This window comes from Ailuropoda melanoleuca, chromosome 10, assembly GCF_002007445.2.
Source record: "Ailuropoda melanoleuca isolate Jingjing chromosome 10, ASM200744v2, whole genome shotgun sequence".
Classification (NCBI taxonomy): Eukaryota; Metazoa; Chordata; class Mammalia; order Carnivora; family Ursidae; genus Ailuropoda; species Ailuropoda melanoleuca.
Genome location: NC_048227.1, coordinates 14546144 through 14562984, shown reverse-complemented (window position 1 = coordinate 14562984; position 16841 = coordinate 14546144). Strand labels below are relative to the sequence as shown.

Below are 16841 nucleotides of genomic sequence, written 5' to 3'. Positions count from 1 at the left end.
GATACTGTGCCTGGAAATATTAAGAGGGTAATTTCCTAGGGTAACCATCTTACCAAAACCGATTCAGTAAAAATAGAAAACATAGACCGACCATCATTAAAACAATGATGAAGCAGTTAAAACAACTCACCCAGATATAAAACCAAAAAAAACCCTTGGTGAATCCAGGGTTGGTTTTTTTTTTGTTTGTTTTTTTGTTTTTGGATCAAGGTCTGTTAAGCTTCTAAGAAATAAAAGCTAATATCTTACGCACATTTTAGAAAATGTATGTCTGGACAATTTAGCTAATTTTATGATACTAGGATGACTTGTCCTGCTAGTCAAGGAGAGTGTGATCATAGCTGATCATTTTCTTATCTCTTATGGATAGATATTAAAAGGTCCAGATAAAATGTGGCAAACAAACCAGTCATGTAGTTTTAAAAAATTGTGATCATGTTAAGCTTATCCAAGGGACGCAAATAGGAGTCAGCATGAGAAAATCAACACTGTTCATGTCAACAACAGATTAAAGAGAAAAAAATGATTGAGAAGTTGCAGATAAAGCATTCATTAAAATGTAACACTTATTTGTAATGAAAGTCTCTCTGCTAACTTGAAATGGAAGTGTGCTTCCTGAACTTGATGAAGGGATTCTTTCAGAAACCTTTAATATATACTGTATCTAATAGTGAAACGTTTAGAAGCATTTCCTTTAAAGGCAGGAATCTACTACTGCTGTTTCTGTTCATCATTTCACTGAAGATTCTGGTCAAAGTCGTAAGAAAAAGAAATAGGCTGGAGGGGAAGAAATACTTATTAGCTTGCAGTGTAACTGCACGAAATCCAAGAGAAGCTACAAATAACCTAATTAGAATTTAAAAGATTTCGGCAGTGTGTCTGGAATCAAGATCAATATGCCAAAGTCTGTTGCCTTTGTGTACATTAACAATAGAAAATGTAATTTTTAGGGGATGCTATCAGTGATAGCTGCATAAATCAGTATGTTTTTGAATCAGTCTAATAAGGTGCATAAGAGAAAATTTTGAAAAATTACCGAAAAAGAAAAGTAGACCCAAATAAATGGAGAGAGATATACCCTGTTGGTAGACTAGGGAACTCAGTGTTTATAAAGATGTCATTTCTGGGGCGCCTGGGTGGCACAGCGGTTAAGCATCTGCCTTCGGCTCAGGGCGTTCCCGGCGCTATGGGATTGAGCCCCACATCAGGCTCCTCCGCTATGAGCCTGCTTCTTCCTCTCCCACTCCCCCTGCTTGTGTTCCCTCTCTTGCTGGCTGTCTCTATCTCTGTCAAATAAATTAAAAAAAAAAATCTTTAAAAAAAAATAAAGATGTCATTTCTTCCCCAAAGTAATAGACTGTTTGGTACAATTCCAGTTTAAATCTCAACAAGATTTTTCTGGGAACTTTACAGTTGGGACCTAAAATTCACATGGCAGGGTAAAGGGCCAATGAATAAAAGTAAAGTGGTGGACTTCTTGTATCAGATGGCAAGATTTCAGACAGCATGATACTGAGGTGGGGAAGTTGCAGGTGTTATGATAGGACATGAGAGGAAGCCTAGAAACAAACCCACATTCATGTGGGAGCTTGGTGTATATGAGAGATGATATTACAAATCCATGGGAAATCCATGTTCAATACAAAACCATGTTCAGTGAATGGTACGGGACAGTTGGCCACCTATATAGAAAAAGATTAAACCAGAAACCTACTAGATTCTGGAATCCCAAGTCAATTCCAAATAGATAAGAGACTAAAGTCCAACTAAAAGACTTAGGAAAATAATGAAAAAAATCTTTTCTACATACAAAGATTGAAGGGATTCTTAAATAATATATACATACACATAATCAAAAAAGAAAAAGGGTGATAAATACATTAAAATCAAGAAATTATAGCTATCGAGGAAATGCAAATCAAACCACAGTGAATTACCACCTCACACCCTTTAGGATGACAATAATGGAAAAGGCAGTAACAAGTGCGGGTGAGGTGGTGGAGAAATTGGAACACTCATTATACAGCTGGTGAGAATGCAGAGTGGGGCAATTGCTTTGGAAAATAGCCTGGCAGGTCCTCAAAAGGTTAAACATGTGGTTACCGTATGACCCAGCAATGCCACTCTTAGGGTAGGTATATAGGACAGATACAGCCGAGAGAAATGTACACCTATGTCCACACGAGATGTCACGCATGCACGTTCGCAGCAGCGTTATTCATAATAGGTGAAAAGTAGAAGCAGATGTCTATCAGCTGATGAATGGATATGCAAAATGTATGAATAAAATATTTCATACAATGGAGTATTTTTGGCAACAGAAAGGGTTGAAGTACTGGTATACGCTACAACACGAATCAACCTTGAAAACTTCATGCTAAGTGAAAGCAGTCAGTCACCAAAGGCCACATATTTTGATCCCATTCATTTGAAGTGTTTGGAATAGGCAAATCTATAGAGAAAAGGTGTATTGGTGGTTGCCTTAGGGCTGGAGGGAATGGGAGTTACTGCTAAAGAGTATGGGGTTTCTTTATGAGAAAATTGATGATAGTGAAGCTTGCTTGCCCAGTTCTGTGAATCGATTTGTACATGTTAAGTGGGTGAATTGTATGGTATGTGAGTTATATATCAATAAAGTTGTTTAAAAACAAACCAAGAACCTTTTGTATGGTAAAAGATACCATAAACTATATTAACGAAAATCCACAGACTTGAAGTAGTTACATAGAACATAAAAAACTGGAAAAGGCTTATATCCAGAATATAAAAAGAACTCTTGAACATTAATGAGAAATAGACAAACAACTGGTACGTAGCCGAAAGATTCAGGCAGCTTACCTAGGAAGAACTGAAATGGCTGATAAAGAAGTGAAAAGACTCCGTTTGAGGGAGATGCAATTTAAAATAATGATGAGGTAACATCTCACATCGATCTCGTTGGTCCCAGTCAGTAAGATTGCTTTAGAATATCAAGTGTTGGTACGAATGTTGGGAAGTGGAGCAAGCCCTTTCATTGCTAGTAGGACTTGGAGAACTGTCTGACATGACCAGGTCAGGTTGCCGAGGGGCCTACCCTGTGACCTAGAGCCCCCCTTGTGCGTGCTGCAGGGCCTGGGTGGGGGAGACTGGGAAGAACCCCGCTGGGCTCCTCGGTCCAGGAAAGACTCCGCTACAGTTGCATACTGTATAGCAGGTGCATTCAGGAGACGAGACCTACGTAGATCAGCAGAGATAAACCTCAGAAACCATGTGAATGAGTGTAGTATAAGAATATACTCAGTGTATCATTTTCCACGAGTTTCCATGTGCGATACCAGTAATTGTATCTGATTATATATATATGTGTGTGTGTGTGTACAGACACACACACACACCCCTACCTGTAGTAAAAGTACACAAAACGTGCATGGATGCTGCTCTGGGAAGAGCGCAAAGGATATTATTTAACATCCCAAAGGACTCTTGTGAGGACGGAGGATACACAGCCTGGCTTATTGCAGGTGGTTGCTGTTAGTTCTTAGGGGGTGTTGATGCATCTTTTCCTCTCAAATTTAGAAGCTGTTACAGACTTTTTTTGGTTGCTTTTTTTAGTGTTGTAGTCTGTTCATGTATATAATTGCTCGCTACATGTCAGCTCCTGTTCTAGGGGCCAGGAACCAGGGCTAGAGCAGTGAACAAGATTGGCAGAATTTCTGCTGTCATGGCGCTCAGAATCCAGGGGCGAGAGACAGCAAACAAGTAGAAAATTAATTGTACTCTTGACTGGCACTAAACAGCGTGAAAGAATGAAAGGCAGGGTCCTGAGAGGCGGGGGGGCTGAGGGTGGTCGGGGAAGGCCTCTCCGAGGAGTTGACTGTTGAGTGGAAACCTGCATTTGAAGAAGAGCAAGCACGTGGAAATTTTGAGGAAATGCCTTCATATAGGACATGTTCAAAAACTCTAATAAGTATAAAATACTTAGCAATGCATTTGGCCAAAAGTGTAGACGTATAGTTTGAAGGCTACAAAACTTGGAATAAGTTAGAGAACACCCGAGTAAATGGGAAGGTTTATGGACTGGAAGCCAGTATTAGTAAGAAGGGCGTAGTCCCCAAACTGATCTCCAAGTTCACTGCCATCTCCATGCAAGTCCCAGCTGATTTCCCTGCAGAAAGTGACAAGCTGATCCTAGAAAATGGCGAGGCCAGTGTGGCCAGAGCCCAGTGAGGGAGGACGGGAAGTTGCTGGACATACGGTCATTGAGTTTGGTAGGGCTTCTGGAACATGAAACCCTGTGGGTCATGATGGAGCTGTCCCTGATCTCCTAGATCCCATGGGAAGCCTTAGGAGGGCTTTAAGCGGGGGAGTGGTACAATTAAACATTACGTGTCTCTCTGTCCCAGTTGCTGGGATGGGCATAAGGATGGCAAGGAACAGGACAGAATGTTGAACCTTTCAGTGGTAGGAAATGAGAACATCCTCAATTTCTTTTTGTATGTGTTGGCATGTATTTGTGTCCTATTAGGGACCTACTTCAGCATTATCTTCAGTGCAGATAGCAAGTGCTATTATTAGCAGACCTTATGGAAACAGCAGGTGTTTGTTATAGAATAATTAGAAGATTCAAATGGAAAGAGAGCAATGCATAGCTTTCAAGATCTTACCTCTTTGACATAATGACAGTTCACATTTAGTGTTTTTTCCTTCTAGCCTTGGGAGTAGATTTATGATTTCAGCGTTTCCCAAGGTCAGTAGTGAGTGACCTCTTCACCCCCCAGCACCATGAAAGGACACAACAGTGGGGATCATAGGGTTTCTTCGGGCGAGTCAGTCCAGGAGTCTAATGATGAATCCCTTTCAGGTGGAGCTGATCAGAATAATGTTCAGCATCAACCCCCTGGAGAACCTGAAGCTCTACATAAGCAGCCGGCCTCCCCTCGTGGTCTTTATGATCAGTGTCAGCGCCATGGCAATAGCTTTCCTGACCTTGGGCTATTTCTTCAAAATCAAGGAGATTAAGTCACCGGAAATGGCAGAGGTATCGTATATTCTGGGTTCTCCTCTCGGGCTGGCCAGACCTTACACAGTAGAACACCCTTGGGCTCTCCACACACCTTTCTTTCTAACCTAGTGAGAAAGCAGCATTTTTTTCAGAATCTTGTCTTCCATCTCCCCGTGATTCACTTGGTTTGAAAGTATCTAGTCAGGCAACTATTGATTTAAATAATGTTACCAGTTTCAGTTAGACTGTTTCAGTAATGAAACACATTCTGGAAAGTGTATTTGTAAAGTGTGTCAAGAACATAGAGAGCTAACATATTTGCTATTAAGTTAATCATAAATAATTTAAATTTATTATTAAAGTCTTAAATTAGCTAATTGCTGTTTTTGAAAACTGTAAATATTGTTATTTTGAAGCAGTAGGTCATCGTGGAGTTTTATTAGCTGTACTGATAGCTTTTTTGTTGCTTGAGAAGGGACACTAAAGAAATAGAAAGCTGGATCTTATTTGCAAATATATTTGTCTTTTTTTTAATTAAGCAGAACTTTAGTTATCTACAAACTTGCCTTCTAGATTTTACGTTGTGGTCAGTTTAAATAAATTATTAGGGTATTGCTCTTTAAACCTTAATCTAGGCAAATAATAGTTTGAACACTCATAATACAGATTTAAAAAGGTGTATTTTGCATATACAAAGAAAACAGCACAAAGTTAACAATTCTTATTTAATAGAGCTGAATGATAATGTACCTATTAATAAATGTATTTTACGTGTTAGAAATTATGCTGAATTAATGATACGGTAAATTTGACAAATGAGTTCCTGCTTTAATAGATTCCTGGAGTGCCTTCTCTTACCCTTTTTCTTCTTGAGTGTGTGCCTTGGTGGGAGCGGGACCGGGGGCAGGGATTGAGATCGCACTGTTCCTGTCTTGTGTGTGCCTTCTGACAGAGAGGAGGGTTCTACTCAGTGTAATGGGAAACGTGGCTTTCTCTGTGCTCTGTGTTCTAAGTCCTGGAATACCTTGGCAGGACGGGCCACCTTCACAAGTGAACTCTCTTACTGTTTAGGTAACAAGTTTTAGCTATTTCTGCCATGAAACCCTTTCAAAGAGTTTCTAACCAAGAAACATACTGGCTGACTCCGTTCTCTCTCTGTTCTGACTCTGCCTAAATCTTTAAAGGTTGTGCAAATAGGCCACACCCACATTAGGGCCGAAAATGAATATTCTGGTCACAACCAGGGCTCTGCAGCCTCCTGGCATTGCTTTCCCTCAGAGCCCAAGCCCATGTTGAACACTTGGCCAAGGCAAGGGATTAAGAGGTAGCCTGGATAATTAGTACTTAATAATCGAAATGGGGCCTGACATTGGCTTTGGCTGACTGTTCAGAATGGACTCGAGGTTGGCAGGAAAGCATGCCGAGCTGCTGCAGAACTTTGGTTATGATTAACTCAGTGATTTTATTTTCAAATGAGGATCTTAGGAATATGGGGAAAGTTAGGGGCTGTGAATCAAAAAACTTAATCCTACTTCTGCCTTTGTAGAATTAGAGAGTCCATAAAGTTGCTCTGGGTCTCAGTTCCCTCATGTCTGGAATATGAAGGGATGAGACAAGAATGTTCATTTTCAGCCCTAATGGTTTCGAATGGTCTGCTGAGTTTGTAGGTTTGGGGAGAATGTAATTTGATACACCCAGTTGCAGTCTTAGGAAAAGCCGGAGACCCATACACCGGTGCTCTAATGGTAGACTCGCTTGCCTGCTTGAGGATTGCTCAGATGGCTTTTTTTCTTTACTTTTTTTCAATGCAGCGAGGAAAGGGTTTTTTCAAGAGGTAGCGACAGGAGATGAGGCGACAGGAGAGTAAGCCTCAGATCCACCTCCCTGAAGGAGGGTCAGGGATATCAAGTGGCCTTTTTAGTCAAGGTTAGTGTTAGAGTCATGGGAAGTGTAACTCGGTTCGTCTTCACATTTGGCAACCCTTTGTAGACTGATGTTGCTTGGAGAAAGAAGTTGTATGTGGCAGCCTAGGCTAGTTGTTGCCATTTCAGCCTGAGTTCATCTTTGCTTTTCTGTGAAAATTAAATTAAAATTGAACCAGGTGGGTGTTTTACTGTGTTGGTTTCAGTTTAATCATGATGTAATCAGCTGTATGTATTTTTAAGATTGCTTATGATTTAAACCATCAGTACAGATATTAAAAGATGCCTGAAAACATCTTTTCTCTTCCTTTTTGAAATTGTTCCTGTTTTAAGGTAGTTCAAAGTCCATGACAGAGGGGAAAATGGACCCCATGAATATTGGCATTGACTGCGGTATTGCGTTCTGTGGAGAGAAAGCAAGGTGTATAGAATTGACCTTTTGAGGAATTATTTTAAGGCAGCCTTATGTATTTCTTTAGTTATCTAGTTTTATTTATTTAAGTAATCCCTGCATCCAGGGTGGGGCTTGAACTCACGACCCCAACCAAGATCAGGAGCTGCATGCTTTTCTGACAGAGCCAGCCAGGAGCCCCAAGGCAGCCTTATTTAAAAAAAACAAAACAAAACAAAACAAATCATGGGGCACCAGGCTGGTTCAGTCGGTGGAGCGGGTGACTCGATCTTGGGTTGTGAGTTTGAACCCCACGTTGGGTGTAGAGATTACTTGAAAATAAAGTCTTAAAAAAATAATCATAACTGCTAAGTGAGTTTGGATTAATGCTTTTAATGTTCTACTACTTTCATTCAAGCTTTCTTTTCAAGTTTAGTTCTCAAGCTGGATCATTTTCTGTAAGTATAATATGCTATTTGTTTTTTTTTTTTTTGCACCGTTTCTTGAATAAGCTTGTTTAATCTTGTAGTTTATTTAATATCTCATGCCAATGAAGAGTTCATATTTTAGATTGTGATTATGAGAGTGGTTTGGAAAACCAGCATTATTATACGTGCAAGAGGCTGATGGCTGTATTGTCATTGTTATTTTCAGTGCTTAGCTCTGTGGCCCCTTGACCCCACCCAGCAGTCATGGCTGTAGGGTACCGTGGCACTGCCCACACTTAATTTCCCTCTGTTTCGTTATACCGCAGGATTGGAATACGTTTCTGCTGCGGTTTAATGATTTGGACTTGTGTGTATCGGAGAACGAAACGTTGAAGCACCTCACAAATGACACCACAAATCCGGAGAGCACAGTGACCAGTGGGCAGGCCAGAGCGTCCACCCTCTCCCCGCAGGCCCTGGAGGACTCGGGCCCAGTGAACATCTCCGTTGCCATCACCCTGACCTTGGACCCGCTGAAACCCTTTGGAGGGTACTCTCGCAATGTCACCCATCTGTACTCGACCATTTTAGGGCATCAGATTGGACTTTCAGGTATGTGAGCGTAGCCATTTTCTGTTCAGATTTTCTTAGGCAGCAACTCTTCCAAGACAGTGTTAGTAGTATATGGTTTTTACTCATCAGATTATTTTTATTTTTATGTGTCTCCCCTTTTCTTGAGTTTGAACTGAAGGAAGTCAAGACGGAACTGTTTCTGCTACATCTTCACTTACAGTGCTTGGTGTATAGTAGGCTCTCAATAAAAGCCACTGGGAAGAAACTTTAAGGCCTAGCTCTGGTTTTTATATTTTCAAACACAAAATTTTTATTCAGGTTTTTCATCTTAGAGTTTTCAATACATACTACAAATATTGTTAGTAGTCTACAAATTTTTGAATGTCCACATTAGCTCAGCACTGTGCTAGCTGTAGGGAAGAACTAGAAAAAGCCTAAGATCTGGTCTTTCGATTTGGAAGTTTAGGATTATGGAAGAGACAAATACAACATGAGTTAATATTTATCAACACTTAACAGCAGTTCCTGGCACAAAGGAAATGCTATGTTAAGTGCCAGGCTCCCCTCTCAGCACGGAGTCTGCTTCTCTTTGTCCCTCTGCCCCTCCCCCTACTTGTGTGCTCTCCCTCTCTCTCCAATAAATAAATCTTTAAGAAAAAAGTAATATTAAAAATAAACATCTGTAGAACATTGAGTGCTGTCCTTTGACCCATAGTACCCTCTGACCATGACAGACTGTGAGTGATTTCAGGAGAATGTTGAGAAAGTAGCAGAAGCTGGAATAATTAGGGGGACTTCCTACGGGAGGCCTAGACCTTAGAAGAATAGTCTTTGGTTCTTTGTTACCAAGAGCCTCTCAGTCCTCAGAGGAACTTGGGAGTGCCCGGCAGCCTCTTGCTGTCTTTTACGGGTGAGAGCTCTTCCCACGGGAATGAGGCAAGGGTGGACCTTCTCCTTCTGCTGTGGTTTTAGAACACCTTGGTTTTCGGTTAAGCTTCTTTATCCCTTTCCAGTTCCCTGACCTTCCTGAAGTCTATTAGACCCCCGATCCTCAGTCTGCTCACATGTGAATGTTTGTGGGATAGCGGTATATTTTATGTGAAATGATACATGTAAAAGCAATTCGGAAATGGCATGAGTGCCGCACAGGTGCTAAAACAGCGGTGATAATAACTCACCCAGCCCCCAGCTTTCCGCCTTGGGCAGTGGGGGCCCTTGTTGCCTGGCATCTCTAGGCCCTGGCTAACAGTGGCCCCTTTCCATTTGCCACACCATGGCTCTCCCAGGTGAGCAGGCCTCAGAGTCCGGCTCAGAACTCTTGTTTCTGAAATCCCACAAAGGCAGATGTCTTGCTTTTGTGGGCTGATAGGGGATTTCTGGGTGAGTTTGATCCCAGGATTCATCGAAATCCCAGAGCATAATAAATAGATGGGTTCTTACCTTTATTTACCAACACCTCTCCCTCCCTNAGATGGGTTCTTACCTTTATTTACCAACACCTTTCCGCTCCCCCCTCCCTCCGCTCCCCCTCCCATTTCTCTTTCATAGGCAGGGAAGCCCACGAGGAGATCAATATTACCTTTACCCTGCCTACAGCTTGGAGTTCAGACGACTGTGCCCTTCACGGTCACTGTGAGCAGGTGGTCTTCACCACCTGCATGACCCTCACAGCCAACCCTGGTGTGTTTCCCGTCACCGTGTAAGTGTTTCCCTGAGCCCGGTGGATGTGCGTTGGAAGCCCCATTTACCATGAGTATGACTGGGGCGCTGCGGATGCTCAGAACGCTCGCAGTAAATTTCTGTGTAGGATTGTCACAGCCAGACCTGTCTAAAGGGTTATTTAAGTTGAATTTGGAATCCTAAAGGTAGAACTTCCACATGTAAGTATCAGAGTGAATGCTTCAGCAGGCAGTAAAAGCATCTGGTTTTGCTGCACGTTCTTAGGCTCCTGTCCTATTGGTGGAATCGTGTGACAGAAAAGATAAATAAGAGCTAACCCTATGACCAGGGTGACCTGTAACGAAGCCCCCTGAAAGGTGAAGTTTTATTCATCTCCGTTATTTGCAAAGAGTTATTTTTTACATCGAGAGCATAAATGAATCTTATTTTCCACGAAACAGTTTCTGTTGCTGAAACTTATGCCTCACGTTTTTTTGAGCAGCTATCCATGTTGTCATTTGGCCTTTTAAGGTTTTTGTTTTGGGGTTTTTTTTTTTGCCTCCTTTCTCTGTAATGGCGATAACGATCTATAAATACGCGAAATACACAAGATGTAGCCTATTTAAAAGAATTCTATGATGAATTCTTTTTAAATAAGAATAATTACGGGGGGTGGTGGTGCCTGGGTGGTTCAGTCGGTTGAGCGTCCGACTCTTGATTTCCGCTCAGGTCATGATCTCAGGGATGTGAGATTGAGCCCCATTCGGGCTCTGTGCTGGGCATTGAGTCTGTTTGAGATTTTCCCTCTGCCCCTCCCCAGGCGCGTGTGCACATACTCTCTTTCTCTTAAAAAACAAAAACTTTGGAATTTATCCGTTTTAGATGTTTGGAGGTTTATAGGACAAGAACAGATAAGTTAAATATTGTTTGCTGTTGGTTATAATATCTGATGGAGAAGTTTGTGTATAAAACTTTCAGTCAGTCATGACTAACAATTTAGATAATTTGTGAAAATGGGCTTAAAAGGAGCAGGTCTCTCTTGGGCTACATCATGGGCAAGAGAACCATGGGTTGGTTGACTTGTGAAGGCAAACATCTTAACAACCAGACTTCTAAATGTTGGATGCCTGTTTCTTATTCTGTTACGTGTTTGTTAAATTAAAAAAAAAAAAAATCCGTGAACTAAAAACATTATGGTCTTCATCTCCAAGAGATGTGTGTCTCTTATTTCTCTCTTCCACACATGTGGCTTTGCTCAGTGTTGTGCTGGGGCCGTGGGGGAGACCCACGTGAAGGTCTCAGGCCACTGAGCCCGTGTCTTTCCCTCTCTTCCCCTGCAGACAGCCACCACACTGTTTTCCTGACACGTACAGCAACGCCACGCTCTGGTACAAGATCTTCACGACTGCCAGAGATGCCAACACCAAATACGCTCAGGATTACAATCCGTTCTGGTGTTACAAGGGGGCCATTGGCAAAGTCTACCATGCTTTAAACCCCAAGCTTACAGTTATTGTTCCGGACGTAAGTGAGAAGAATCATGTGTGCGTCTGTCTGTCTGTCTGTCTATCTCCCTGCATCCGTGAGCTGTTATGTAGGCCCCCTTTACCTCCTTGGGTTAGCTTAGCCCGTGCCGTTCTAGATTTCCAGCTGGGCTGGGAGACTAGGTGCAGTAGTGGGGGCTTGGAAAAATGTGCCACACTGTTAGTTACGAGAACTCTGCATCTGTTCTTCGTTTTCTGCTTTGATCCCCAGTGGTCGTATTTGTCGAGCAGCCGTCGTGTGCCTGACTCATAGGGGTCACAGGATGCTGTCCCTTCTGCTCATTCACACGGCCACTCAGGGAATAGTTGGTCAGTGTCAATATGAGCAGTAAATAGTTCAGGAAAATAGAAGTAAATCGGAAGAGATGAGTCTTTGGCTAGGTATTGAGGGCTGGATAGGATTTTACTTAATAAGGAGGAAAACACCGTAATCTGGACCAGTGGATGGTGGGCTCGTTTAGCTTCGTGCTTAGACTTGAACCCACTTTTAGCAGACTGCACGGATTTTTGTAAATGTCCGTCCTTTTCTGTCGGTATATGATAGGTAGATTTCTTTTCTTCTTTCTTGATTGTTTTCTCTTTCTTCTACCAAGTTGTAGCAGTTGGTAGGCTGGGGGCCTGTGGGAGTGAGCAACGGAGATCAGGCTGGATGCTGGGCAGAGGCCAAGGTCCAGAAGGCTGTTGGTGCCTCGCTGAGGCACTTAGACTTTCTGCATTTGGGCTGTAGGGTCTTGGTAAAGCAGTGTGTGAGGAAGACTGGTCTGCCCACTCTATGATGTGTTTATGGGGTGGAGCCCAAGGCTGATGTTTCGAGGCTTGGAGGTGTGTGTGTCTGTGTGTAGGTGTGTGAAGGAAAAGGAATGGAAGCGTGGCTGAGACGCAGCTCCTGGCAGGCCTGGTGACTGACCACCTGTGGCAGGTCAGAGAGGAGTGAATCAAGGGCTTGGAAAGTGAGAGAAAGACAAAGACAGAAGCTGCCCATGGGGAGAGGCCTTCTTGGTCGGGAATAGCGAGGAATTGGGAACACAGGCTTGGGCTGTCAGCCATATGACCTGAGGGCAGTCAGAGGAAGAGGATGGAAGAGAAGGGTAGAGGTTAGAGCCTCTGGGTCTCTGGGGCCTTCTGGGGAATGGGGGGCCTGGGGGCAAGGTGCTCTTGGGCAGTGTGGGAGTGTAGAAGCCAGGTCAGGGGGCTGCCTTAGGAAGGAGTGGGTGGTCCCAGGAACACTGTCTTTACTTAGATCTAGTTTTAATAGTTTAGAAGAGAAAAAGAGAAACCTCTCTCCTTCCAGTTTAAGAATTAAAGTTGAGGCAAGTCTGAATGTTATGAACCCTGTTTCCAGAAACCTAGCATTAAAATCTTCCAGTAACTCAGTGCAGATGTTTCTGGTTTATTCTCTTTTATTCAGGATGACCGTTCATTAATAAATTTGCATCTCATGCACACCAGTTACTTCCTCTTCGTGATGGTGATAACAATGTTTTGCTATGCGGTTATCAAAGGCAGACCCAGCAAATTGCGTCAGAGCAATCCTGACTTTTGTCCCGAGAAGGTGAGCGGTGGATGGTGTGGCCCAGCAGTTTGCTGGAGATCTCTGTAGACAGAAAGTCCTGCTTAGTCCTTACTCCCATTATTGCTGGTGGCTCCTTTCCTCCAGAGAAATTAGGTCCTGTCTTTTTATCAGCAGTAGTCTGCCCTCAGCCTAAATCATGGTGTTGGATTTTCAGCCATACACCCACTTCTTAGCTGGTGAAAGGTACTGACTGGGAATTGTTCTCGAAGTCCCATGGGAGAGCAGGGGTCCCTGAAGGGCTGCTTCCCGTCTGTTTCTATCAGCTTGAGAAATCATCTCATAAAATCCTGATCATGGTTTCAAAACCGTTAACTCTGTCTCAGCATGGGGGTTCCGCTGGATCGGCTGCTTCCTGCAGGAGACTTTTTTAGATTTCTGTTCATTCCCTGCTAAGTGAGATTTTTTTTTTTCCTTAGGGATTTAGTAATTCCTCTGCCCGGTAGATGCATGCCGTGTAGCTCCCTGGTGTTCGGTTGGAGACCAGAACCCAGTGAGGGTGCTGGTGGGGCTGCGCTACCTGGACTTTGCTGTGTGACGGGATTGCTCATCTTGTTCTCTTCTAGGTGGCTTTGGCTGATGCCTAATCCCACAACTGCCCGTTTTCTAAGAGAGACCGAGAGAACCATAATCATTGCCTGCTGAACCCAGCCTGGGCCTGGACACTCTGTGAATATATTATCTTGCAACGTTGGGTTATTCCAGCCAAAGACATTTCAAGTGCCTGTAACTGATTTGTATATATTTATAAAGATCTATTCAGAAATTGGTCCAATGATGCACGTGCTTCGCACTGGGTGCAGCCGGAACCCTTCAGCCTCCCCTGTGGACTTGGTGGGATGTTCCTGAGCAGCGCGGGAGAGGCTTGTGATCTCACTGCTGCCGAGCAGACCGTGCTGTCTTCACCAAGGTCACAGGGGCATTTCATTGCTGGCGGGGTTGAGGTTTGCTTTGGTTCTTGTTTCAGCCCGATATGTACAGAATGTTCGAAACAGTCTGCACCTTCGATGTGATATTGCATTTCCAAAGCCACCAATCCATTTTGTGGATTTTACGTGTCTGTGGCTTAATAATCATGGTAACAACAATAATCCCTTTTTCTGTTTTGCTTGCAAGGAAACATGCCTATCTTTCTTAGTTTCTTGTTTGTTTTTTTCTTTGAAAAGAAAGTAAAATAGTCACATTTTAATACTACTCTAGTTAGGACAGACTTGTGCTTTTATCTTGAGTAAAAAGTTAACTATTGAAAAATCACCTACATGGTAAAGATCTAAGTTTCATTTTCCATATGGATAGTGAGGAACCTGGTCTTGTTTGAGTTGAGTTGGCACTGTCTTTTCCTCCTCTCTTGTCCCTTCCCTCCATTATAAAAGTTAAAGCAGCGTCCTCACTCAAAAGAGCTTAAAAATTAAGTAAATGGCTCTAGAGTAGAGTAGAAATTAGCTGTTCTGTTTTCTGGAATGCAGACGGCAGTATGGAAAGAGAAAGATAATTCAGTCTAATAGTCGTGCAAGAGTTTCTGGTCTTCTTTGAAGAGGGAGTGGATTTTCTTTTTTCCTTTTACTTATTGCCTATATTTTTATGCAGTGAACATATCTTCAGAAGGAAAATGGTAGCTGGTAGATCAGTGACATGAAATGGTGCTTGTGGAATTGGAAGGAAGGCAGCTCTGATCTGCCGTGTATGAGGAAAACCAAAGCATTTTTCTTTCCTGTGGCATTTTGATGATCTAGACCCTTTCTCCCTTTTGCCTTCTAATCCATCTTCATGTTAAAAAAAAAAATTGTGTTCTCTTTTCTAGTCCTTTGTTACCTGTATTCTTACTGTTTTTTCATAATAGCTCTTTGCCTTAATAACTCATTGTCATTCCTGACTTCTGTGTTCTCCCAAGCAATGTTGTAGAGCAGAAGGGCAATTGAAACCTTGGACGTGACTGTCAGCCCTTCTTTCCTTTAACTTCAGGTCTGTAGTCTGTTCCAAATTAGAATCAGTCGTGCAGTCTGAAATAATTGGGCCTAGAACACGTGATCCCAGGCATTCTCAAGTGGGAAACCATTGTGGGCTCTTATTGAAGAATGTTAATCACTGTAGTAGCTTAATATGTTAATATCCCCTTTTTTTTTCCTTTTGGTACGTTTCAAGCACAGTAATCATACTTGTCTATCCAGTTTTTTTATGAGTTGCTTATGTGATGCATGGCTAACCTGTTCATTTAGTTTTCTCTTTAGAGACTTTGAGACTTTTACAAGACAAGATGGAGAAAGAGCCATTTGGCTTGGCCTTTAGAAACATCAATATCATTAAGACCAATAGATTTTAGGTTAAGCTGCTACTGAATTAATAAAATCCCAGTGAAGTGGAGTTAGAGGGCGAGATTTATAACTGGCGGAGTAACCATAAAAGGAGAAAGACAGGTGAAAAAAAGTGAATTTCACTGGTTTGTTCAATCCAGCTTGTTGCTAATATTAATTACCCTTGTTTTAATGACAGGGAATGGCTGGACTCTGTAGCCAGGGGAGGAAGGACTCTGTTAGGCATGAGGGAAGGAAGTGCCAAAAATGCCTGGACAGTATGACTTGTCATGAGGCCAGGACACACACTTTAAAATCCAGCATTCACTCTAGCAGGTAATTTCTCAAAGATCTTACGGAAACCCAGAGTCAGTCAGGCATCTAAAGGAAGGCGGGGAAGTGGAGAGGCCGTGGACCTGGGTGAAGAGGTCCAGGAACCGAAGAGACGCCCGTGGAATCTCAGGAAGTCCAGAGTCCTGTTCCTATCCGGGCACTTGCAGACAAGGCCCAGTCCTCCGCCGCATCTCACTGGGGGACATCAGGATTAGAAGAGCGTCCCCACACAGGGCCCAGGTGCCACTCCGAGGGACCCTGCGCAGGAGCCGTGGCGTGTTCTCAGGCATCTTGGACTGGAGGTCCAATCAGAGGTTAGCAACTTACTATTAAATGGTTGTTTCAGATCATATTGATCTCTTTCCTTTTTCCTTTTGTCCTTTCACTGTATGACTTGAATCAGTTTTGATTCTATTTGTAAGTTTTTCTCGTCACTAGGAGCCTGCGTTTCAGTTGCATTTTCTTTGGCAGTTTGTAGGGATTCAGCATGCTGGTTTTCAACCCTCCTGCAGGCACTGTGGGGTTACGAGGGCCAGCGGACCCATCTCACTTACCTTGCTGCATGATGGTCAGTAGCTGATCTGTTATGGCATTCACTCCCAGATTAATTTTCTGTGTTTGAAATATGTGCATATGTGCTTTACAGAATAAAACCTCTGAATTTATTTGCCGTGTCTCCCGTTTCCTGCCATCTGATGGGTGTTTTCTAAGGGAAGAACATCTGCGCGAAGTAATTGAGAGTGTTTTGCAAGCTGTTCTCTCTACGCGTCACCCACCCTCAGGATGTGGGGGGGGGCCGCGTTTCCTACTCCGCCGGCCTCAGCAAGCACCCGAGGGCATGAAACCTCTTCTAGTGCGGCGGACCAGCAGGTCCTCACAGATGTGGCCCAGATCCTGCCCAGAAGTAGGTAAAGTAAGGAATACAGACCACTAGGGAGCATTTGAGTAGGTGTGGGCATTTGAAGACCCCCTTTTCCTGCTGTAGAGCTCCCACGTGTGCTAGGCTTCCTTCGCCAGGGCGCTGCGTCCTCTGCAGTTCTTCGTAAAGGGAGATCATGTTCACTAACGTGAATTCTCCCCTCTTCCAGGGGCAGAGGCTCTGTGGATTCTCCTCCCTCCCCGGCAGGTGCCAGGGTCAGAGAGGTCAGC

The 16841-nt window shown here is 43.2% G+C and overlaps 1 protein-coding gene across 2 annotated transcripts; it reads left to right on the top strand.

Annotated features, from left to right (window-relative positions):
* The first annotated feature begins 4840 nt into the window (after positions 1-4840).
* On the top strand, positions 4841-16357 carry TMEM248 (transmembrane protein 248). 2 transcript variants are annotated; one of them, XR_860032.3, is made up of 7 exons: positions 4841-5017; positions 8049-8334; positions 9844-9994; positions 11295-11478; positions 12907-13050; positions 13635-16006; positions 16164-16357. XR_860032.3 is itself a non-coding variant. In XM_002926897.4 (6 exons), exons 1-6 carry the CDS (start codon positions 4859-4861, stop codon positions 13653-13655), a joined length of 945 nt encoding a protein of 314 aa, XP_002926943.1. In that variant the 5' UTR covers positions 4841-4858; the 3' UTR covers positions 13656-16357. The 2 variants fall into 2 exon arrangements, 1 of the variants encoding a protein (XP_002926943.1); XM_002926897.4 differs by having other exon boundaries at positions 13635-16357.
* The last annotated feature ends 484 nt before the right edge of the window (positions 16358-16841 follow it).

Excerpts from the sequence above, each read along its gene's own strand:
- TMEM248 (XM_002926897.4), top strand. The coding sequence starts at position 4,859 with ATGTTCAGCATCAACCCCCTGGAGAACCTGAAGCTCTACATAAGCAGC. Across the intron at positions 8,335-9,843 it reads GCATCAGATTGGACTTTCAG|GCAGGGAAGCCCACGAGGAG; the intron begins GTATGTGAGCGT and ends TCTCTTTCATAG. Across the intron at positions 9,995-11,294 it reads GGTGTGTTTCCCGTCACCGT|ACAGCCACCACACTGTTTTC; the intron begins GTAAGTGTTTCC and ends CTTCCCCTGCAG.